The sequence below is a fragment of the Hyperolius riggenbachi genome, chromosome 4 (assembly GCF_040937935.1).
Source record: "Hyperolius riggenbachi isolate aHypRig1 chromosome 4, aHypRig1.pri, whole genome shotgun sequence".
NCBI lineage: Eukaryota > Metazoa > Chordata > Amphibia > Anura > Hyperoliidae > Hyperolius > Hyperolius riggenbachi.
The window spans coordinates 401,520,027-401,545,634 of record NC_090649.1 but is presented as its reverse complement, the minus strand read 5'-3'; the positions used below and the strand labels follow the sequence as shown (position 1 = coordinate 401,545,634).

At 43.5% G+C, this 25,608-nt stretch overlaps 1 protein-coding gene across 3 annotated transcripts in view; it reads right to left on the bottom strand.

Annotated features, from left to right (window-relative positions):
* Positions 1 to 352: 352 nt before the first annotated feature.
* BCL2L11 (BCL2 like 11) overlaps positions 353 to 25,608 on the bottom strand; it is a 42,713-nt gene continuing 17,457 nt past the window's right edge. For all 3 annotated transcript variants that reach the window (XM_068232280.1, XM_068232282.1, XM_068232281.1), the window contains exons 3-4: positions 10,471 to 10,577; positions 353 to 675 (exon numbers count right to left, since the gene is read on the bottom strand). In XM_068232280.1, the coding sequence (XP_068088381.1) occupies positions 577 to 675; positions 10,471 to 10,577 (206 nt within the window). In that variant the 3' untranslated portion in view covers positions 353 to 576. The remainder of the gene's footprint in view (positions 676 to 10,470; positions 10,578 to 25,608) is intronic.

Here is a 25,608-nt window from a genome sequence, read left to right as displayed (position 1 = left end):
AAAAAAAGTTTGGGGAGGTGGGGACTGGGCCTTTTCCAACAACATCCTTCAAAAGACAGGACAATGTTCATGTTGCCAGATGCATAAAGGTCGATAAAGGATATCCATCCTGGAAGGCAATGGAACAGTACAATCCTCAACCATTAGACAATGGAGACATTTATAACGGGACAAATCGCAAGCACCAAGTTGGCACTTAAGTGTTCTGATTATGTGCTATGATGCCACCATCTCACATTTGTCTTGCGGAATAAGGCAGCTATGTGGATCCAAAGGCTCAGTTTTCACAATATCCACAGGTCTTTGGAGATGGATGCATATTTCAGTAGATATTAAGAGTCTGGAGACGTAATTTCTTATATACATAAAATATAAATTTCATATATGCTATAAAAACGTCCTAAAAACCCAATCTATTTGCAGTCGATCAGTCTGAAGCATAAGTCTTTCACCCACTCGTGGGCGTACCTGCAGAACCCTTAGTTGCATAGAATACCAATTTGTGCCAAAGGCTGTGAACTGGAATCCTTCATCTATACAGTAGTTCATTTGTCCTTCATAGAGCCAAAGTATTAGTCACTGCATTCTCCATATCAGCCGTATGATATAACGTAGCACACGCAGGATGATAACTTGGTCATTGTCCACACCTCTGCGTCGATTGTCCAAAATACCCTGCAAAAGAAAAAGGTTGTATTGTGAATAGTCAAAAGCCATGACATTAATACTGGCTATTTAAACAGAATATACTAAGAGACAGGTAGTTTAAATTTAACCAAATAAAAGTCTATTTTTAAGAAAAAGACTAACTTGATCACTGCAGCTGGTTAATTCTGTTGGTCAAGTAACCGAAGCATACACTCCCTAATCTCCGCGCTGGATTAATTTTTGCTCAAAGAGTTAGGGCTTATTTTTTACATAAACAATTTACACCCATTCTTGAGACGAAAAAACAAAAACACACAAAAAAAGAACATTTATTCAAATCTAGTAACATCACCACAACATTCTGGATCATAATCCTTCAAACCCTGAAACCCCTCATGAATTTCTTCAACTTCCTTTTACCATGTAACAATCTACATTCACAGAGATCCTGGCACTTGCCGACCTTTACAGTTTTGGGCCATGTAGGGTATTTTGAGGCTTCCTTTGTGAATGTCAGCCCTCCTGCATCTATTGCCAATCATTTTGCTTTTTACATGTATACTGTAGCTGCCCAGACACTATTTCCATTGACTATATGAACTGTAAATAGGGCTCTTTTTCAAGCATCCTGAGAAATTGTGCTTATTTTTGGGGTAGGTCCAAGTTTCAGGGAAACTGGGCACACTGAGCCAAGCTTTACTGCTTTAAATAAAATAAAAAAAAATATATACAATTACTGAGCTCTCCACTTTTTGCATACTTCTAGGAAAGGAACCCCCACATTAGCCATGGTAAACCATAATGAAAAACTCGAAAAATCAGCTGTTCCTCAGCATATTCACTTACTACAAGTTTCCAGTCAGGCAAGACCGTCCAGTATTAGCACATAGCAAGGTAAGATTTGTACTCTTTTTCAAATACTTAATTTTAATAAAGCAAAACATTCAGTCTGAGAAGTTAAGACTGTGTGTAGATTGCTGAATAAACGATTGGTTAGCATATATATATATATATATATATATATATATATATATATATATATATATATATATATATATATATATATATATATATATATATATATATATATTTACGGTGTCACACCTTTCTAATGAGATGGTATCTGGCATTTGTAATTGCTAGTAGCATGGTATGTAATTTTTATGTACCAAAAATCAAGGGTCTATCGGGAGAGTAGTAACTGAATGTGTTGTCATGTCGCTATTTAAAATGTTGGTTAATTATGTTTAAGGTCCAGGAGACAGATAGCCCATGTGCTGCCGGCTTAAATATTAAATCTGGCACTCGCTTGTTTTTGTTTGGATTGCATTGGGTGATCACTACCAAATACATTAGTCACCCCTGCTTTAAATTTAATTTGGTAAAGGTGTACAAAATACAGCATCCAGATGTCTTGTCTCTGAAGATTACTGTTCAGATTGATTAATTTCAAGAAATGTCAAGTGAGGAACTCCAGGCAAATAAGGGAAAATACCCTCACATAAGAACACCCATGTGTTCATTGTATTCTACATATCCTAGCAATATCTGCCAGCTCTTCAGCACCATGACCCCTCACAGATTGTTGCTATAGTATTTACTTCTAACAATTGCCCTATTTATTACAGTGCAAAATGCATGGATCACATTAGGACTGCAGGGGTCTGCCCCTCACTGGTGGTGATCATCATATAAAGACATGGGGGATCCTATCAGTTACATAGCCAAAATGTAGTAAGTATAATTTATATCTGCAGGCAGTGGAGGTCAGCTGTGGAGAATGTCAATTAAAGTAAACCTGCAAGTTTGTAAAAGCATAAAGTTAGACACCTTGGGAGAGGGATGTCTCTGGATGCTCCAAAGGCTTCCTCAGTCTCCCTCCCACCGCCCTGTTCCAGTGCTGTGTCCACCTAAAGCTTGCAGGCACTCTCCCATATGAGAACAAGTACAGCCACACTGCGCATTCACATGCTTGGATTTCAGCAGAACCTGATCAAGTCTGTGCTACTGCGCACCTGTAAGCGGTCAACAATTGCTTGTCAACTGTTTCTGGAGGAACTAGCACTGGAACGGCATGGCGGAGAATGACGGTGAGCCTCGGGATTATCCAAAGGCTTCCCTCTATTAAGGAGTGTATCAATTGGGGATTTTCCCTTACAAGTACACTTTAAAATTATATGACCCTTCCGTGTTCTACCCAGGCTCTTTTAGCCGGGTGCTCCACCCGGCTAGTTTTGGTGACCACCCGGCTGTCATCAGCTCACCTCCTCCTATGCTGTAAGCAGATTTGCTCACAGAAGCACTGGCCCTGCATTCTCATCTCGCCCCACCCGGCTACTTTTTCATGCCACCCAGCTGGAAAAAAAATTCTGGGGAGAACACTGACCGTGCATCCGGAAAGTAACGTATTCACAGTGCATCACTTTTTCTATGTTTTGTTATAGCCTTATTCAGAAATTGATTAAATCCATTTCTCCTTAAAATTCTACACACTCCATAATGCCAATGTGAAAAAAGTTTACTTGATTTTTGCAAATTTATTTAAAAAAATAAAATAAAAATGAGAAAGCACATGTACATAAGCATTCACAGCCTTTCCCATAAAGCTCAAAATTGAGCCCAGGTGCATCTTGCTCCTCAATCATCCTTTAAATGTTACTGCAGCTTAATTGGAGTCCACCGGTGGTAAATTCAGTTGACAGAATTTGTAAAGGCTCACAAGTCTACCTATATAAAACTCCACAGGCAACAGTTCATGTCAGAGCACAAACCACACAAGAAGTCAAATAATTTGTCTTTAGAGCTTTGAGAGAGGATTGTCAAGGGACAAATCTGGGGAAAGTTACAAAAAAAAAAAATGTTGCCGCTTCGAAGGTGCCAATGAGCACAGTGGCCTTCATCATCCGTAAGTGGAAGAAGTTGAAAACCACCAGGACTCTTCCTAGAGCTGCAGTGAAATAGCAAATAGCCTTTCTCAAGAAACTGTGTGAGAAAGGCCTCTCGGCTGAAACGTTGTGCGTTTTGCTACTATGGTATATTGAAAATTTTTGCTGCATTTGCACTAATCCAGGTGGAGACCCAGTCATTTTGCTATTTCACTGTGGACTTTATATGTGGACTGGTTGACTCCTTGGTGTTATAATTCTCTGCAGTTTGAGGCTCCTGGCTGACACTGTTCTGTCTCTTCCTAGAGCTGTCCAGCCATCTAAACTGAGTGATCAGGGAAGAAAGGCCTTAGAGAGGTGACCAAAAACCTGACAGTCACTGTCAGAGCTCCAGAGGTTCTCTGTGTAGAGAGGAGAACCTTCCAGAAGGACAACGGTTTCTGCAGCAATCCACCAACCAGGCGTGTATGGTAGATTGGCCAGACAGAAGCCACTCCATAGTAAAAGGCACATAGCCTGCCTGGAGTTTGCCAAAAGGCACCTGAAGGACTCTCAGACCATGAGAAACAAAATTCTCTGGTGTGATGAGACAAAGATTGAGCTCTCTGGTGTGAAGGTCAGGCGTTTGCAGTAAGCCAGGCACCGCTCATCACCAGGTCAATACCATCCCAACAGTGAAGCATGATAGTGGCAGGATCATGCTGTGGGGATGTTTATCAGTGGCAGGAACTGGGAGACTAGTCAAAATAAAGGGAAAGATGACTGCAGCACTGTACAGAGACATCCTGGATGAAAAGCTGCTCCACAGCACTTGTGAACTTAGACTGGGTTGACATTTCATTTTTCAGGACAATTAGCCCAAGCACACAGCCAAGATATCAAAGGACTGACTTCAGCAGGACTCTTTGAATGGTCTTGAGTGGCCCAGCCAGAGCCCAGACTTTAATCTGATTGCACATATCTGGAGAGTTCATAAAATAATTGTGCACCAACGCTTCCCATCCAACCTGATGGAGCTTGAGAGGTGCTACAAAGAGGGATGGGCAAAACTGGCCAAAGATAGGTGTGCCAAGCTTGTGGCATCATAATCAAAAATACTCGAGGCCGTTATTGCTGCCAAAGCTGCATCAACAAAGTATTGAGCAAAGGCTGTGAATACTTTTGCACACATGATTTCTTGTTTTTTTTTTAATTTTTAATATATTTGCCAAAACCTCAAGTAAACTTTTTGGGTGTTGCGTATAGAATTCTGAAAAAAAAAATGAATTTATTCAATTTTAGGATAAGGCTGTAACATAAAAGGTGGAAAAAATGATGCAATGTCAACACTTTCTGGATGCACTTTATCTGAGGTTATCTGAGGTCATCATTCAGAAATATAAACAAGTTTCACAAAAGTAGATTAGCTGAACCTTAACTGGTTTAAACATGACAAAAGTCACTAATTGTGTGGAAAAAAATAGCAGGGCTAGTACTATTTCAGCACTGCTCTGAACATCATAATGGGCAGAAATGCCATTATCCTTATTGCAACGGTGTATGACCTCCTACCCCACCTGGCAGCTATCTATACATATACTTAAAGGCTAATTTCAGTCTGACCTACAGATCTTGTGTCCCAGCTCCTTATTGCCCATATAGTTATTCTAACATCTTCTATCACAAAATAATGTCGTGGGTGGGGATCACAATTATACCCAGGTCACAATATATTGCAGTCACTAGTGTTGACAACTGCAACTGTATTCTTCAGTTGGATAAAACAGTACCATAATCTGCTACTGGGGATACAGTGCAGCCCTCACAAGCTCACCTACTGCAGTCACAATCTCCTCCACATTCAGGAGACCAGCAGTACAATGTCTGGATCCAGTGAGAAAGTGAATCTTATTAGCAAGGCACTGGTGGTCATTTCCTCACTGCGCCACACTGCAAGCCTATTCTAACTTCCCTCTCCTCCTCTAGCAGTTGAGCCAGGTGAGTGATGAGCACTACATTGATGCATGCAGAGACTAACATCCGAGTCTTCTGCTGCTCCATAGTGACTGATAGAGTGACATAGAACCGCCTAGGTAAGAGGGAGCTTTAAGCAGCAATTTCCCAGCGCTAATCTGCCTTTACAACCTACTGGTAAATTTAAACTAGCCATTTTCCTAACGTAGGGATGGCCAGAGATGTCAAAGAAGGTTTATACATACACCTAATAGTTTACCGGCCATGAAAACAAAAACATATTTGCTATCATATGCTTGCTTGTGGCTTGAATTTGGGATAAAGGTTTATGCAGAACAGGGTGCTCATCACAAATTGGAATGTGGTTTTGCTTAGATCTCTAATAAGACCAAGATGACGGACCACATTTACAAATATGAATGCAAACTCAGTAAACCTATTAACAACTGGCTCGAGTGAAAAAGTGACCACTTTCCCCTAAGTGATCTTTTAAAAGGGAAAGCAAGGCCATACAGTTTTAAGTCAAACAAATACTAATTTGATACTCCGCCTTTCAGTTAGACTAGGAAAGACTGAATTTTGCTTTCGTTTTGCAGCAGTCAAAATAGGATATCCACTTTCCTGCCGAACTTGGGTGTGTGTGTTTTTGCAGGAAATGTCTTCCTACAGGAACAGCTGCACAGGAAGTGGCACAACACCTATCACTGCACCGTGCCAAGAAATGCAGCCCAGCCTGTAATTCGAGAAAGACTTCCTAGTTTTATTTTTAAGCTCACAAAGCTTTTAATATTTCTATCTGGATAAATTCGCAGCCTGGCAGTAATTAATGTTGGCTGACACTTCAAAAACTAAACCAGAAAAGGTTTTACAAAAATGTTAACTATATTTCCAGCCTTTCTGACCTCAGAGTTGGTGTCGTCTTGTGGCTTAGCCATGGGCGTATCACTTGAAGGCCAGTACAACTAAATCGGATCCCCATACTTGTGTTTGTCCAATATTTGCCCACACAGAAGGCGAACAGTATTCCATTGCTTCAAATTACATACTGTAGTTGCACTGTCTCTGTATTAAATTTAATCTTTCCTTTGTCGAGCCTTGTCACCACAGAGAGGAATGTGCTGTGATAGGGAGAAGTTATGCACACCTCCCCCACGCCCCCTGCAGGCTCTGTGTGTGTGTGCTGTGTGTATGAGTCACAGCCAGCGTCTCTGCTCTGTGACCTTGTGAACAGCTGCGAGTGCAGAAAGATCAGTTCAAAGCCCAGACAAGCAGCAAAGGCAACAAGTAGGAGAAATATTACAGCAGTGAAGTCACGTTTGAGAGGAGCCTCTGCAAAGGCACCTGCTCTGATGATGTATTTCCTGTTTGGCGGCCATCTTCATTGTTTACAAAAACAATGAATAAAACAGTGATTTTATCACCAGGAAAGCAGCAGGAGCAGCGAAAATGTCACAGAGGGGGCTAGGAGACTACAAACAGGCTGGTACTTTTATTTATGTAAGATTTTAACAGTACAGATTCTCTTTAAGTACACAGGCTAGATGAATACTTGTAAAAGATGTGATGCATAATTATGCATTTACTGCAACTCAGTCTAAGTATCTGTGGGTACAGTGGAAAAAACAAGTGTTCACATGGCACTGGTAGAAGAGAGAGAATACATAACCATACAGTGGTGTGAAAAACTATTTGCCCCCTTCCCGATTTCTTATTCTTTTGCATGTTTGTCACACTTAAATGTTTCTGCTCATCAAAACCATTAACTATTAGTCAAAGATAACATAATTGAACACAAAATGCAGTTTTAAATGATGGTTTTTATTATTTAGTGAGAAAAAAAAAAAAAAAAACTCAAAACCTACATGGCCCTGTGTGAAAAAGAAATTGCCCCCTGAACCTAATAACTGGTTGGGCCATTCTTAGCAGCAATAACTGCAATCAAGCGTTTGCGATAACTTGCAACGAGTCTTTTACAGCGCTCTGGAGGAATTTTGGCCCACTCATCTTTGCAGAATTGTTGCAATTCAGCTTTATTTGAGGGTTTTCTAGCATGAACTGCCTTTTTAAGGTCATGCCACAACATCTTAATAGGATTCAGGTCAGGACTTTGACTAGGCCACTCCAAAGTCTTCATATTGTTTTTCTTCAGCCATTCAGAGGTGGATTTGCTGGTGTGTTTTGGGTCATTGTCCTGCTGCAGCACCCAAGATCGCTTCAGCTTGAGTTGACGAACAGATGGCCGGACATTCTCCTTCAGGATTCTTTGGTAGATAGTAGAATTCATGGTTCCATCTATCACAACAAGCCTTCCAGGCCCTGAAGCAGCAAAACAACCCCAGACCATCACACTACCACCACCGTATTTTAATGTTGGTATGATGTTCTTTTGCTGAAATGCTGTGTTACTTCTACGCCAGATGTAACGGGACACGCACCTTCCAAAAAGGTCAACTTTTGTCTCGTCGGTCCACAAGGTATTTTCCCCAAAGTCTTGGCAATCATTGAGATGTTTTTTAGCAAAATTGAGACGAGCCTTAATGTTATTTTTGCTTCAAAGTGGTTTGCGCTTTGGATATCTGCCATGCAGGCCATTTTTGCCCAGTCTCTTTCTTATGGTGGAGTCGTGAACACTGACCTTAATTGAGGCAAGTGAGGCCTGCAGTTCTTTAGATGTTGTCCTGGGGTCTTTTGTGGCCTCTTGGATGAGTTTTCTCTGCGCTCTTGGGGTAATTTTGGTCGGCCGGCCACTCCTGGGAAGGTTCATCACTGTTCCATGTTTTTGCCATTTGTGTATAATAGCTCTCACTGTGGTTCGCTGGAGTCCCAAAGCTTTAGAAATGGCTTTATAACCTTTACCAGACTGATAGATCTCAATTACAGTACTTTTGTTCTCATTTGTTCCTGAATTTCTTTAGATCTTGGCATGATGTCTAGCTTTTGGGGTGCTTTTGGTCTACTTCTCTGTGTCAGATAGCTCCTATTTAAGTGATTTCTTGATTGAAACAGGTGTGGCAGTGATCAAGCCTGGGGGTGACTACAGAAATTGAACTCAGGTGTGATAAACCACAGTTAAGTTATTTTTTACCAAGGGGGGCAATCACTTTTTCACACAGGGCCATGTAGATTTGTAGTTTTTTTTTTCTCACTAATAAAAATCATCATTTGAACCAGAGAAGAACATAATAAAAAATAAATAAATGAATAAAAAGAAGCTTTTCTACATACCTGGGGCTTCTTCCAGCCCCATAAGCCTGGATCGCTCCCACGCCGCCATCCTCCGCTTCCCGGATCGACGGTACCGGGTCCCGTCACTTCCGGCGGACGCGGCCAATTGTCTGCATCACAGGGGCTCTCTCCATACCCATGGCTGCGCAGTAGGCAGCCTCACGCGTACGTACATGGAGGGAGCTCCGTGTGATGCGGACTATTGGCCGCGTCAGCCGGCCATGACGGGACCCGGTACCGGCGGATCCAGGTAGCAGAGGACGGCGGCGTGGGAGTGATCCGTGCGTATGGGGCTGGAGGAAGCCCCGGGTATGTATAAAATCTTTTTTCTGGGGCCTCTGGTTCCCTTTAACGGTTTTTGATGAGCAGAAACATTTAAGTGTGACAAACATGCAAAAGAATAAGAAATCAGGAAGGGGGCAAATAGTTTTTCACACCACTGTATATTTTGGCAGTCACGATTTGATGCAGAAAAAGACCCTTGGTTCTCAGCTAGGTTCTGCATTAGTCCTGCCACTCATCCTGTAGCTGTTCTCAGCACTGTGGTTCTTTCTACATGTATTTTTCTCTCTAACTTACAAGTGTTATTTTGTAGTTCAGGCCTGTCTGATTTACATTTCATTCTTTTTGGCATTAAAACTACAGCTTACAAATTACAACTGGCTTTCATCCTGATAAATAATGGTATGATTTATGACCCACAACTCATAGGAAAATATAAATAGGTATTCAGTTTTGTTTTAACCATCTTGGTGTCACAATCAAATGCTTTTTATAAATTATATATTGCTGTTTATTGGGATGCAAAAGGCGCTTAGCGTTGATACTGGCAGATGCTGTTTACTCCTGTTATTGCCTGACGACGCGGGTTTGTACCCCGCGAAACGCATTGCACTTTATTTGGAGTATCCAATAAAATTGTTTTGACTGAAAATCAACAGTCGTATGTTCTGCTTGGAGGAGGTAAGTCCACCACTACCTCCTCTATTACCAAGATGGGTTTTTAAGTTCTTTTAGTGTTTTTTTTTATCCTGTTGGCGCCTCTGTTATCCTATTATCTGTATATTGGGATACAAGCCTGCCTTTCCAATGATGTTTACCCTAGGCTATGTTATCACGTAGCCTTCTGCTCCGAAGCACTCTGGGAGATAAAATAATGTTTCTGCTACCTACACATCAGTGATTCAGCTTGCCAGCAGAAAAGCTACCTGCATCACCGATACATATTTTAGAATGTAAACCAGGGTGAAATTTAACAGCAAACATTGACTAAACAGTTAAGTATCGTATCAATATAGTTTTTCTAACCTATAGAACTTGCATGGATTGCATTTTTCTGGAAGGTTAACACCACCCCCTTCAATCCAACTGCTGAAATATGGGAATCAAGAAGGAGCATGTGGACTACATAATGAGCAGATGCAGATTTACTTTTAATTTAAAGGGAATCTGAAGCGAGAGGGATATGGAAGCTGCCATATTTATTTCCTTTTAAGCAATACCAGTTGCCTGGCTGTCCTGATGATCCTCTGCCTCTAATATTTTCAGCCGTGGACCCTGAACAAGCATATGCAGATCAGGCGTTTTATATTAGTCAGATCTGACAAGATTGGCTAGATGCTTGTTCCTGATGTGATTCAGACACTACTGCAGCCAAATAGATCAGCAGGGCTGCCAGGCAACTGGTATTGTTTGAAAGGAAATAAATATGGCAGCTTCCCTTTAAGACTAACCAGGTAAATCATGGTAACAAACTTACCCTTCTTGGGTTGTAAATGGCATCAAACTCATCCCCAATACGACGAAGTTCACGTGCAATCCAGATTTCTGGCCGCAAATCCACAATGTCATTCAAATTTCTGGCGGCTGTCAAAAAATGAACAAATTACATTAATAAAGTTTAACATATTTGTTCTTGTTTTAGTCTTATACAGAAGATGGAAACAAAAAACTTGACATGAACACTTTTTTTTTTTTAGCACATTTCATTTAATGTGTCTAGCAAAAATAAATACAATATTTGAAATAAAAAAGCCTAATTTTCAAACGCTTCACCATGTGAGCAGTGTCACAGATCTGAATATAGATAAAAGGTGGGCGGTGAACTGTGCAGCTAAAGAAAAAAAAAAAAAAAAAGTAGAAACCATATACTCTACCCTTTGCCCCTGCTTTTTGCCACCACCTTCAATCAGGTCTGTACTTTAATGCTGGGAAAAAGTTAGTCTGGCTTCTACTCCTCTTCGTATTTTGTTAACGACCAGATTGCTCTTTCACTTGCTAAGCTAATTACAGACTAAGGCTACATCCAGAGCGGTCACTGCCACAGCAAGAACGCAACGGATGGGACAGTGACCAGGGCTGTAGAGTCGGTGGTTTCATAGAGTCGGATGACTTTTGTACCGACTCCACAGCCCTGACAGTAACGCTGCACATTATACGCTTGTTGCGCCGGGTAGAGTGAAGCATAGTCAATTAAATTAAGTATGCTTCACTCTCACCTGTAACACTGAATGCAGTGTGTTACTATGCCGCATCTAGTTATAGTGCAATTTTCCTATTGCACTGTGAACATTGCATACATGGTGCATTGCAATGCAGTAAGCGGTGTTACAAAGTGGCCGTTACACCGCACTGCTGTGAACGTGACCTAACGAGCACATTTCACTCATGACCAAAAAGGTTTTGTACCCACCACAACATTTTCACCCATCACCCTGATTGCTCTTTGAATTTGCCTTACATTAAAATCATGGTAAAATCGTGATTTTTCCACGATTTTTAAGTAAGTCAATGGGAAACGTTTTTTAAAAAACTCTCAGAACGCTCTGTAGGCCAAAAGGCACTCAAAGCGCTTATAGTGTGTCTGAGCCCTTATTCAGTTTTGCATTCATTTAGCTTTAAAGAGACTCTGTAACATCAAAAACATCCCCTGGGGGCGTACGAGAGAGAACGGCGCCGGAGACTTGGGCGCAGGACACAGCCAGTATATGGCTGATCCTGCTGCCGCACAAGTCCGGGCCGTGTTAATTACTATTCCCCCTCCAGGCCGACATGGATAGTGGGGGAATGAAATAATTCGGCTTCCAGCAATCGCTGGAATCCGAATTATTGTTTTAAAAGCAACTTCAGGTCCGTCTTCTGACGGCGCTGAAGTTACTCCCTGTGCCTGCGATAGCCGTAGTTCCTATTACGGCCTATGGTGGCGCCGGCTGCGCCCAAGTCTCTTGCGCTGCTGCGCCCAAGTCTCCAGCGCTGGATTTACCGTGTTCGCCCCTGGGGGGGTACTCACCTCGGGTGGGGGAAGCCTCGGGATCCTAATGAGGCTTCCCACGCCGTCCTCTGTCCCACGGGGGTCTCGCTGCAGCCCTCCGAACAGCCGGCGACAGACCCGACTGTCAACTCAATATTTAGCTTTGCTGGCTCCAGCGGGGGCGCTGTGGCTGCTTTCGGCTCCGAAGTAGACGGAAATACCCGATCTCAGTCGGATCTGCTCTACTGCGCAGGCGCCGGAAACTTGCGCCTGCGCAGTAGAGCAGACCCGACGGCGATCGGGTATTTCCACCTACTTCGGAGCAGACAACCGTCAGAACGCCTGCGCAGGAGCCGGGAAGGTAAACAATGACGTCATCTTGTACGGAGGGCTGCAGCGAGACCCCTGAGGGTTGGAGGACGGCGTGGGAAGCCTCATTAGGATCCTGAGGGTTCCCCCACCCGAGGTGAGTACCCCCCAGGGGACGTTTTGACGTTACAGATTCTCTTTAACATTAATATAATTTTGCAGCAAGAAAGCCATGCAAAGCAGAGAACAGTTGATCAGTGTTTTGTTCAACCTCTATTTTAAAGCAATTTTTCCTCTTAAACGCGATGAATGGGAGCTGCCAGCATTAAAACTACGCTGCATCAGGCTCAGGCAGCAACAAGTGCAGCATAGTTTTAACCAGCGGCAGTCCCAAATCAGTTAAGCAATCACAAAATTAGTGTACATTATAAGTATTAGCTTTGGTACTGAACCCTTCAAGTCTAAAACTCATCTTGTAGTTTTCTTTCCTGCATCAGTAAACCTGTCCATAGAGTCTCCAGATGTTTATTTCATGGCTAATTTCCCTTTAACAAACTGAAAAATCCTCAGCACCTACTTCCTGTGAACTACAAGCCTTGCAATTCACCATTTTTTTATTTTTTTTTGTAATAAGCTTTCTCCAATGTGACATTTTCACGCCTTGTCAATATAATGCTTTTCAAGCCACCAGCAAGCAAAAAATACTCCAAATAATTTTGATAGCACTTTGATACTTTTTCAATTGCAAAGTGCAGAAAAGTTATTTTAAAGGACTTACGAGGCCAAAACCTGTAAAAAAAAAAAAAAGTAAAGTACCTGCATGTTCTTTAAATGCACAGAGGACGCCATCCGCGCCCTCCGTGCAGTTCCGCCGGGTACCCTTCGTGACATCGCGCCCCCCCCCCCCCCCCGTGTGCTCGCGACCCCACGGGCCGGGTCAGGCTCTCCAGCCACTCCTAATATGGCCGCCGGAGCTGGCCGCGCCTGCGCAGTCCGCACTGCCTCAAGTGCAGGTACTTTACTTTTTTACAGGTTTTGGCCTCGTAAGTCCTTTAAAGAGAAGATGAAAATGAATCTCCTAGGTGGGGAAGGAGGAGAAAAAGTTATTGCATATCGGCCATGGTTTCTATCAAATGCAGGTATGCTGAGAACGGTAGTCTTGCATCTTGTTCGTCCTCCTTTGGGTGTTACACGGTCATACCCGATTGACCTGCTCCTGCTAACCATCTAAATCTAGAAAGGAGAGCAAGTAAGCTATATTGCAAATGCATGCACAGATGGCCCATGGAAAGGGTATTCTGTTCAAATAATCTATAAACATTCACTTATCCAGATTACTTTTCAAAACGTAGTTTAGCTCAGTCTTGGGTGTGGCTGCGCTTTCATCACCCTGAGCATAAAAAGAAGAACAAGACTGACATCAAGTAGCCACTTTGAGAAGCCATTAAAGCTCAGGTATAGCTTTTCACACCACGCTATCAACATACAAAAAGGCCTACAGTATGCACACTTGTATAAAAAACAAAAAACAAAAAAACGCAACGTGGACAGATTAGTTTCAAGACCAGTCAGGAGAAGCAAGCTTAAAGTGCTGATTTTAAGTAGGCAGGAACACAGAAAAACCCAGACATCTGTGGCTCTGTGCCTTTTTTCCTATTCAGACTGGACCAAAGGCCACAGTGAGTTGGCAGGCGTTTGCTTGTCTGATGTGTTGAAGGACCTGAGCTGACCAGCCTCCGAGGTTAAATGAGGCGCGGGTGTCATGTGCGTCTCAGTTACTGGCAGCCAACATTCATTCAGCTGAGCTCTTCTGATGCGTAGTGAAACATTCTGAAAGTTGAGAAAGCAAGAAAAAAAACAAACTTGCACGAGCTCAGTAGAGCGAGGAAACCATTGCCTTTCCCCTCCTAATAATTTACATGACTCACTCAGATTTCTGGTGCCAAAACTCCCATCAAAACATCCTTTCACGGCCTTGGAATTAAATGCAATCAATAATATCCAACACTGTAGCAAGCAGATTCCTCAATGTTTCAATAGCTGAGCATTAGTTAAAAGCGGTAATTCAGGAAATTAAAATCGTGGTTAAGTGGTTGATAGTGAAAATCAATCTGAGACTTTCAGAGGGGACTTTCTGTGGTACAACCAACAAGTAAAAAAGCAAGTGAAGATCAAAGAATGTTGCTATAGGCAGGGTATACTTTTGCTTTTCAAGGAAATTTAATGACAAACTTGCTCTATGTTTTTTAACCTTAATTATCCTATCACTAGAAATTCAATTAGTGACAGGTCTCTGTAAGGTGAAAGGACAGTTTTTGATAGGCTGCTCTGACTGTCATCTGCTTATAGGACAAATGAAGTGAGAAGAATATGGAGTCTGCCATATTTATTTCCTTAAAAGGACAACTGAAGTGAGATGAGACATGAAGCGATAGACATGTGTATGTAGAGTGCCAAATACAAATACAGTATAACTAGGCTGTTTTCCTTTTTTTCCCCTTTCTCTGCCTGAAAGAGTTTAACATCAGGTAGGCAAGTGACCGTTTCTGTCTGGGTTAGACTGGGTCAGACTATAGCATAACCCTTACGGATGTCAGTAAATGGCTTCTGAGAGCAAGAAAGAGATAAAAAGGGTCAATAATTCATAGATTTGAGCTCTGGCATACTTCAATGGGGGTCATTGAACAGAAACAAATAAACAGTAAAAACTTGGGGTAAGGGATAAAAAAAAAAAAAAAAGCAAATAAAATTGAAGTCTCTGGATGCTGTGGTGTTTCCATGTCCTCTTCTCTGGATTGATCCAGGCCATGCTCCTCTTTAGCCAAGAGCGCGGACTTGCTGCACACATACGAGGACGGCTGAGCCTGTGCAGTGGCACAAGGCCATCTTACTGCGCAAGCGTGGCTGATTATATATTATATAGTACACCTGAGCTTTGTGCCTGAAGGAGCGCAGCCTGGATCTTCCAGAGGATCGCGACGAGCAAGACATGAGAAGCCTCTACAGCAGTGGTCCTCAAACTGAGTCCCTCAAGGCTTTTTTACTGGCCCCAAAATTAACTTATAGATGTGGCCCACTGCATCTTTATATATCGGCAGCCCACAAAGAATAGCAGTGCTGGCACCACCCATCTACATACTGTAGAAGAAATGTTTACGCATTGCAACGCGTAAAAATCTACGTGTTAATGTCCTGCACCAGCGGGAATGCGTGCAAAGGTACACGTGGCAGCCCGCCGAGTCGGCAAAAAAACGAAACTAGCTGGCAGCAGGGGACCGGAGGAGCCATGAGTGACTGCGAGGGCACAGGAAGGCTGCAGGGGGCTGGTAGATGCCCCAGGTAAGTGAGAGACTTTTTTAACCTGCTGGGCGGTCTGGACGAGCACAGCTCGTCCAGTACCGCCGGAGGCTGCCGCTCAGGCCCTGCTGGGCCGATTTGGCTGAAATAAAAAGCAGCACACGCAGCCGGCACTTTGCCAGCCGCGTGTGCTGCCTGATCGCCGCCGCTCTGCGGCGATTCGCCGCGAGCAGCGGCGAAAGAGGGCCCCCCTAGCCGCCTGAGCCCTGCGCAGCCGGAACAAAAAGTTCCGGCCAGCGCTAAGGGCTGGATCGGAGGCGGCTGACGTCACGACGTCGGCTGACGTCGATGACGTCACTCCGCTCGTCGCTATGGCGACGATATAAGCAAAACAAGGAAGGCCGCTCATTGCGGCCTTCCTTGTTTATTCTGGGCGCCGGAGGCGATCGGAAGATCGCCTCCGGAGCGCCCTCTAGTGGGCTTTCATGCAGCCAACTTTCAGTTGGCTGCATGAAATAGTTTTTTTTTTATTAAAAAAAAAACCCTCCCGCAGCCTGCCTGGCGATCTTAATAGAACGCCAGGCAGGTTAAAGGTTAACTTTAAATATGCACTTTGCCTTGGGTACACTTTAAGAGTATACTATAATCATCCTGCCAGCAGCTGTCAGCTTAGTCTATACATGAGTGGGTCAAGCCAAATCATAACTTTAAAAGGTGCGCCATCTTTTTTGTACCATCTTACCATTTCTATGTAATATTAGGGACTTTCTGAAGTATCCAAAGTATATTCACTCAGTTTACCCTTCCACAACAAATATTTGGTTAGATTGTACAAAACAAAGAAAATAAATAAAAAATTGCATCATTAGCGGGCACCTTATGGATAAGCAGCAGAAGTAAAATTGAGCGTTAGTTGACGCAGGCCATGGCAGTAACGGTTAACTTTGCTTGGTCGCAGCCACTGGCGCCAGTGCTCCACAGCACATTAGATTCTTCCAATACTTCCCATTTCGAAGCCAGGAGGAGGAAGTATTGGGAGCAGAAAGGGGGTAGTAGCAAGATATAGGAGTGAAGTGCTGTCGCTAGAGGTGATGACCAAAGTGAGTTAACCCCCCACGGTTGCAGCCATATCAACTAACGCTCAGTTTAAGTTTCATCTCAGGCGAAAAAGAATTTTGCTTTCACCTGCTCATCCTTATAATTAGGCCCGATTGAGAATTTTAACATATCTCTGCTCTCCTGGGAAGAGAAAGCTATGCTAGCAAAATGAAAGCCAATAGCTGCAGATCTATCAGCTGGCAGCTAAGTGGAATGGCTGCTAAGTGGCTGGATAGTGCCTTTAATTTGCCAAGTCAGCAGAGATTTATAGGTTAGGACGTTATGTTACACAGCCCTTTTCCTAAAATGTATTCTGAAACAGATGATGGCAGTCACAGATTTCGTTTTTAGTTTACATTAACCTGTGTAAATAAGTATAAACATTTGAGGGCCCGTTTCCACTATCGCAAATTCGCATGCGTTTGCCACATGCAAATTCGATAGCCAATACAAGTGGATGGGACTGTTTCCACTTGTCAGGATTCCTTTGCGTTTTTCTGCGGCAGGGCCATCAGAATTCGCATACCGCTATACGAATCGCATACAATGTATTTAATAGGGAATTCGTTTTGGTATACGAATTTTCATGCGAATTCGCATACGATTTTGCATTAAAAAATGGAAAAGTACACAGGCACTGCCATGGTTAAATTTGCATACCTAGTCAAGCATGCGAAATCGTATGCGAATTCGCATGAAAATTTGCATACAACCGCATGCGAAATTCGCATCCGCATGCAAATTTTTTCCGCGGCGATTCCTACCGCAGAAGTGGAAACAGGCCCTGAATCATGCAGATAGCCTACCAGCACTGTTCTGAGAATGCTAGCTAGTTTTTTTTATTTCTGATCTATTTTGGCCATGGCAGTGCTCGAGAGTTGAATAGGTTATAAAGGGATCCTGCACTGCAGCTAGGCTGTAGGAGGATCCAGGAAGCCTCTGGACTATCCAGAGCCTTTCCACTACTGGGATATCTAACTTTTTTTTTTTTTTAAACTCCTGTTAGGTACCCTTTAAATCTCACGTTTCTGATACTTGGCTTAATATATGTCTGACTAGGTCTGCCAAATGCTTCCTAAAAAACAAAACAAAGCCCCTATATGCATTTCAGCGTTTGGCAAGCATTTTTTGAAGTGTTTTTACAGGTGTTCACAGTTAAAAAAGTATAACACCACCATAACTGGCATAATAGTAGAATGCTGTCAATTGAGCACTTACAGGACCTGGAAGTACAGATCAAAGTAGTTATATGAAAAAAAAAATTATTATTATTTTTTTTTTTAATCTCAAAAACAGTTCAGCAAATGTGCTCCGACTATTGCTTTGCAATCAGCCACTCAGTGCTACACTGTGGGGAACACTAGCACTGTGCCCTTTGCATCCAAAATATCCCCGCTGGCAACTCTTGCATTACAATTTTAACATTTTAATTGTGTTATTTGTACATAGGCCCCTGTGTTTAACAAGACATCAGTCACTGTCTTTCTTCAGGTTTACAATCCTATGCTAAAGTACAGCTAAAGGTAGGACCATATGCGGAGCATGCAGACAGGACCTCTGAACACTTGTCTGCCCCTGAAAAGCTGCCTAGGTCACCTTCAGCAAGCCAACTCTGGGTATATCTGAGAGGGAGATGCAATTAAACTTAATCTGCAAAGGAAATAAAGAGGACCCTTCCTTTATTACTAAAGGTGGTGAATTAATGCAATCTGTGTGCAGCTCGGAATTGGGTCAAATAAAATACAATAAAATGTCTGTTACAGCTGATACAAAATTGTAAAATAAATCTGCAGTGTGTCTACTTCCTGATCCATGGAAGCAGACATATTGTTAACAACCTGTGCTTTCAAATGAGCTTATCTGCCATGGCAGTCATGTGACAGGGGAGTGATCAAATTACAACTTGTGATTAGACACAAATGAGGGGGAATTAGACAGGCTAAACTCTCTAAATTCATACAGGGTGCATCTCTCAGGCTAATTTCACACCAGGACGTTGCGTTAGAGGGGGCGTTAAGGTCGCATAACGTTCCCCTAACGGAACGCCTGGTGGTGCTGGATCTGGACGTCAGAGTGAGCCGCGTTGTGCAGCTCACTCTGGCGTCAGTGATGCCGTGATGCGCACTCGTGTGCATGCGGCATCACGTGGTCCCGCCGGCCAATCGCCGCACAGAGCGGCTGCTCCAGGAAGTAAACACTGCACGTCATAACGTGCAGTGCATATTAATTAGCCATGTGCCTGGCCGCTCTCCGCTCCTCCCCAACATTACTGAGCATGTGCAAGCAGTCTAACGCGGCTCAGCCGCGTCCAAAGTACTGCATGCAGTACGTTGCCTTGTGACGCAGCGTTACAATGTAACGCAAAGTCCGCACTGTGAACAGCCCCATTGATTTTTTATTACTGTGCGGTGGGCTGCGTTACAGGCTGCTCTAACGTGCGCCTGTAACGTCCCACTGTGAAACCAGCCTCAATGTTTTCCTTCTGACCTGTGCAAGAGTCCAGGTCCACTTTACACATGTTACAGCACAAATAAGATAAAAGCACTTTTAAAAATGTGCTGTAAATAGACTTAAGTTGTGCATGAGAGTCAGTCTCACAACACATCAGCTGGACTTGATATTTGTAAAGCTATGCACTGGACTTTATGCATACAGCCAAGAAGTGCTTTATTATGACTTGCCTATCTGTACAACTGGAAACTAACATTGCTATTTTAACTTCAGGTACATAGGCCTAAATGTGCGTACACACGCACTACTAAATGCAACGACGGGCCCGCCGAACCCTCCTGCTGGGCGGTCTTTAGCAGACATTATGCGCATGTGTACTCGCTGTCAGCGGACTAATAAGGCAGAAACAGCCTTATCAGTCTGCCGACAGCGCATACACACATACTGTCGGCTTAAGACCGTCCAGCGGGAGGGTCCGGAAGACCCGTCGTTGCATTTAGTAGTGCATGTGTACGCACCTTTAGGGCCCTTTTCCATTAGCAGTGTTTTGTGATACAATTACAATAGGCTAGGTCCTGCCTAAACTAATGGAAACTGCAGGAAAGTTTCCATTAGTGGGATGCTTTTGCAACAGGATTAAGCCCAATCCTAAACGGCTGCCCTGCTGCATTTTTTTCCCCACCACAAATCGCTATCGTGCTGTATACTTGCTACGTCATATAAAAATTGAGGCGAACCACACAGTGGGTATGCGCAAAATAGCAGGGACCTTAATAGCCATTTAGCACCACCTTTCTGGATTTTTATACAAAAGCATAAATACCCACAAACATAGCTGGCCTATGAAAAAACAAAATGAAAAACAAATTTTCATAAGTACCACCCAACTTAAAGCTAGCATATGCAAAAAGCAAAAACAAAAAACCTGCCAGGCTGCTGCAATGATCTCTAATGACCTCTGCAATCCTCTAATCACAGCCAAGTGGAGAGTTAGCAAGGTAATTGAAGTAAGTTTATCTAAATACATTTCCTTGGCATCAGTGGGTAACAGGAGCTGCAATGGAGTTCTTTCCTTGCTGCACGTGTGCGTGACAAGCCCAGGCAGTTACATAAATTCAGGGGACTTGCTCAGAAACAGCTGCTAGAAAAGGAACACCACAAGTGATAAATCTTCATGAGGAGCTGCCAGCAGCTGTAACACCCCACATACCCCCTACTTCGCTAGAACAAAAGTAGTACTGCTTTTGTCTTCATGAGCGCAGCTGATCCAAAACAGTCAAAACTGAACACAAAGAATTGAGCAAAGTATTATAAAGCATAGTTACACTATCGGGCATGGAAAATGGCACCAGACTAAACCTTCTGGACTTTTAAAAAGAAACTACCACCAACATTTTCAGTTACAGTAATTCTGATCTAGTTTGAGATCTTTGTATTACAATTATCAGTGCATTATGTGTCAGACATTTCTGGCTAGGTGGGCCATTACTTTCTCAGAAAATGGCCGTTTATATATACGGTACTTCAGAAGAGATCTTGTCAAGAAGCAGTGAGATAAAAACCACATTTTACAAATGAGGAAATCATTTGTGAATTATTATTATTATTATTATTTTTTATTTATATAGCGCCAACATATTCCACAGCGCTTTACAAAGCACAATATGACGACAAGGGGAACATAGATGCAACCCAAAAATGTACAGCAGAGTCTCAAGCAGCACAAATAGTGACAAAAACAGTAAACATTAAAAACATTAGGTGAATGACTAAAACACTCAGCTTTTTATACAAAACATCTAGACCAGTGTTTCTCAACATTTTATTGGTATGTACCCCTTTTAAAACCCTCTACTCACCAAGTACCCCCTAGCATGGTAAACATTATCACATGTACCCCTTGACAAATATATATTTAATCGTAGTACATTATAATTGGTTCTAAACCATTTCCAAGCATTTACTATGGCTTTTAATTAGCTAAAATACTAATTTGGTGGTGTTTAAATAAGATGTATCATTTTATAAAACTCTAAACTTGTTATTTTTGGTTAAGTATATCAAGCCCGAGTACCCCCTAGAACCCTCAGAAGTACCCCCTGGGGTACGCGTACCACACGTTGAGAACCTATGATCTAGACTACAATGGATTCTGCCATTTGTCCTACATACAACCCAAATACAACTGAACGGTTGGTCAATGAGATGCAGAATTATGTAAATTTTTAAAGCAAATTTATGAACAGAATATGTGAACCCCACTTAGGCTTTATCTGAATGGTCCATTTTCAAGCTGCAAATAGTTGCAATAAAAACTTCTGCATCAACTTACATCTCAATAACGCTCTGTGGTGGAAAAAAAAAAAAAAAAAAAAAAGGGACACCTTAGAGCATCTTTGCACCTTCAGTTTTGCGACTAAGCTTTTGCTGATTGCAAGGACACTACAATTAACACGAGTATCACAGTGCTTCTTTTACACCAGTGAGCTTCGATTTCTGGCCAATCGCAAATGCTCAAGCCTATATTTAATACCCTTAGAAAATTGTGACTCGAAACGCACTCTGTTTAAACAGAGGAAGTCGTCGCATTGCAGCGCATTTGCAATGCTGATGTTTACTTTAGATGGAAAAGCACTCTGAAAGACAGTTTTCTTACCAACATAAAATTTGATTCATACTTAAAAAGGAATACCAAACCAAAAATGACTATCTGTACATCAAGAGAAATAGGATTACTTAATTGGTTTCAGCCATTGCCTGGGTCACAATGAAATATGGTGGAGGTTGGTGAAAGCGTAGTAAAATTAGTTCTGTGAATGGAGACCAATGCAAGTACAGTATTTTTCAGATTTTTCAATTTTTATTGCGGCACAGAGGGCTGATAGCGGAGTAGAGGGCACACAGAGGCATGCCCTTAAGATAGGAACATGCCTGTGTCTTATTTTTTTACACCACTTGAGGATTGCAGTATTAAACCCCCCTAAAGACCAGGCCATTTTTTTTAGAAATTGGCCACTGCAGCTTTAAGGCCAATAAGGCCAAGCTGCAGGGCCACACGACAGCACACAAGCGGTGGCTGGATAGTGTATTGGTTAAGGGCTCTGCCTCTGACACAGGAGACCTGGGTTCGAATCTCGGCTCTGCCTGTTCAGTAAGCCAGCACCTATCCAGTAGGATACATTGGGCAAGTCTCCCTAACACTGCTACTGTCCTAGTGGCTGCAGCTCTGGCGCTTTGAGTCCGCCAGGAGAAAAGCGTGATATAAATTTTCTGTGTTTTGTTGTTTGATCCCCCCCTTTTCTCCCCACCAACAGAGCTCTCTGTTGGTGGGGTCTGATCGCCCCCCAGATGCTTGTTTATCTGTTTCTTTCAATAAAATTTTTTTTTTTGTTAAAATTTCATGTTATCACCCCCCCCTTCCAGCCAATCCCCGGGATCAGCCTATAACAGCCGATCACCCTTGTGCCTCTGGAGGGGACAGCCGTGTGACACGGCTGTCCCCAGTACAGCACTGCTGTAGATCGCAGCGCTGTACCAGTAATTAGGCGCAGTCTAAAAGTCTCCTGAGCGGTATTCGCCGCTCGGAGACTGAAGGCTCCGCCCACCAAGCAGGAGATGCGCGCGCAGCCTGTGCGCAATCTCCTGCAAAACAGAGCCCCAGGACTTTACGCCGATCGGCGTTAGGCGGTCCTGGGGTTGCTGCCGCTGCGGCCATGCCCATCGGAGTGACACGGTTGGCTAGAGGTTAAACGCCTCAAGTACACTTTAAGAATGTGTTTGATATTTAAAGAGAGTCTGAAGCGAGAATAAATCTCGCTTCAGACCTCATATATAGCAGGGGCTAAACCGCCGCTATCCCGCGGCTTAACGGGGGTCCCTTGACCCCCAAATCCCCCTCCGTGCAGCGGGGGAGCGCTTCCTGGTTGGGGAAGGGCTAACCGCCGCAACCCTGCCCCACACGCGTCTTTCAGCGCGTATATCCGCCTCTCCCCCGCCCCTCTCAGTCTTCCTTCACTGAGAGGGGCGGGGGAGAGGCGGCGATGCGCGGCTAATAGACGCAGGGCTGCAGCCGTTAGCCCTGTCTCCAGGAGCGACCAAGCCTGCGACCAAGTGTCGCAGTGGGGGGTTTGGGGGTGAAGGGACCCCCGTTTAGCGGCGCGTATGCGGCGGTTTAGCAGGGGCACACATGCCCCTGCTAACTATGAGCTCTGAAGCGAGATTTATTCTCGCTTCAGAGTCTCTTTAAAGACCTCATAGATAACACTGCATTCAGCTTTCTGAAAGCAGCTAGAAACCTGCTATTATGGATGTCCGGTCTCTTCTAAAGGGCGTTTTTCTGCGCTTCCTATAAAAAGGGTAAAACCTCAAAATGTCTTGCCTACACTGAAAGGTTTAGGAAAGGTGGAATCTGAGGTCATATGAGTTGCAGTAGCTAAAAAAAGACCATTTAAATATTTTTTTTAAAGCAAAAATATTGGCTTCTAAAGCCATAATCAGATACCAGGCCTTACCATACTTACACTGTATTTCGGATACTTTCTTGCAGAGACACATTTAATCTACCATTTCTACAAGATGATTTCGTCCAAGCAAAACAGTCACATTGAAATTATTTGGCAGACTAGAACGGCTGAAGTGTACTTACCGTACATCTTAGTAATGATGTATATAAAATTTAGAATGCATTTCTGTCGAAACTAGAGCATTGCCAAGTGGCTAGCACTCTTGCCTTGCAGTACTAGAGTACCAAGGTTTAAATCTGTCAAGATACTATATGCATCAAGTTCGGATGTTAAGGTGGCCATACACATACATGCCCCAAAAGATCTGCTCAGTGTGATGCAATCTACGTAAAGATTGTTGCCCCAACATGCTGCCGCTGCTATCGACAGACATTACCAATTGAATAGAATGGTTTCAGTGGTTGATCAGGGGCAAAGCAGTATCTATCTGGGGTGCCTAGAGCTGGTGACTGCCCCCTCCCCCAGGTGCCCACCACGCTAATGCTTCTCCCTGGGGTTGCATGCATAGCATTCGCACATCTCCTTCCTCTGTGCTGCCATCGTCTCCTGGTGCCTGTACTGACCTGGCGGGATCCAGCATGTATGCCCTCACCTACACCTGGGGGAGCAGCATTGGCAGTAGGGCCACAGCGGTTTTCATTTTTAATAGGCTAAACATTGATGTACAGCGTCTGATAGCCCTCTCTGATCAGATGACTGATCTGTTTTGGGCATGTTGGGGGAAAGTCTGCTATGTGTATGGCAGGTATAAAGTAAACCTGTAACTTATTATATACCAGTAGGGGAAAGCTTCTGGATGACCCAGGTGCTTCTCCAATCCTCCAGCAGAATTCTGCCACATCCTTTTCATTGATCGATTCCAAAAACATGAAGAATATAAAGCTTGTAGCTGAAATGTATTGCAGAAAAGCCCTCATGCTGAAAGTAAGAGTTATGTTCTGTATCACACCCACCCACATGGTTAGATATGCAACTAACTTTGAAAAAAAAGACTTATGCATTATCTACTTACACAGCACAAAAAAAAAGAACTTCTTAAGAACTGTAATGAGAGATAAATCGTTTTAAAATAAATGCTGTAGGTAAACAAGTAGCAAAGGGAACATTAAAGGGAAGGTCCAAGCAAAAAAAAAAAATGAGTTTCACTTACCTGTGGCTTCTACCAGCCCCATGCAGCCATCCTGTGCCCTCGTAGTCACTCACTGCTGCTCCAGTCCCCCGCTGGCAGCTTTCTGACCTCAGAGGTCAGGGCCGAATTGCGTACATTTTTACGCATTCCAGCTAGTGCAGGAACATTAACACATACATTTTTACGCGTTAGTGGTGCAATGCGTACATTTTTTTTCCTGCACTAGCTGGAATGCGTAAAAATGTATGCAATGTGGCCCTGACCTCCGAGGTCAGACAGCTGCCAGCGGGGGACTGGAGCAGCAGTGAGTGACTACGAGGGCACAGGATGGCTACCTGGGGCTGGTAGAAGCCCCAGGTAAGTGAAACTCATTTTTTTTTTTTGCTTGGACCTTCCCTTTAAAGGCAAATACCAAGAAATACTTGCACATCCCCCAAACCTAGTGTTTCGAGTTAGCAGAAGGCAATTTGCCATTTGTGATGAACCCCAGATTAGTCAACAACACACACTTAGGGCCTGGTTTTAGCTTTAAAATAACCTGAGTTTGTTTTCTTTAACCTCCTGAGCGGTATGGACGAGCTCAGCTCGTCCATCACCGCCGGAGGCTGCCGCTCAGGCCCTGCTGGGCCGATTTTCTTCAAATAAAGTGCAGCACACGCAGCCGGCACTTTGCCAGCCGCGTGTGCTGCCTGATCGCCGATTCGCCGCGAGCAGCGGCGAAAGAGGGTCCCCCCAGCCGCCTGAGCCCTGCGCAGCCGGAACAAAAAGTTGCGGCCAGCGCTAAGGGCTGGATCGGAGGCGGCTGACGTCAGGACGTCGGCTGACGTCCATGACGTCACT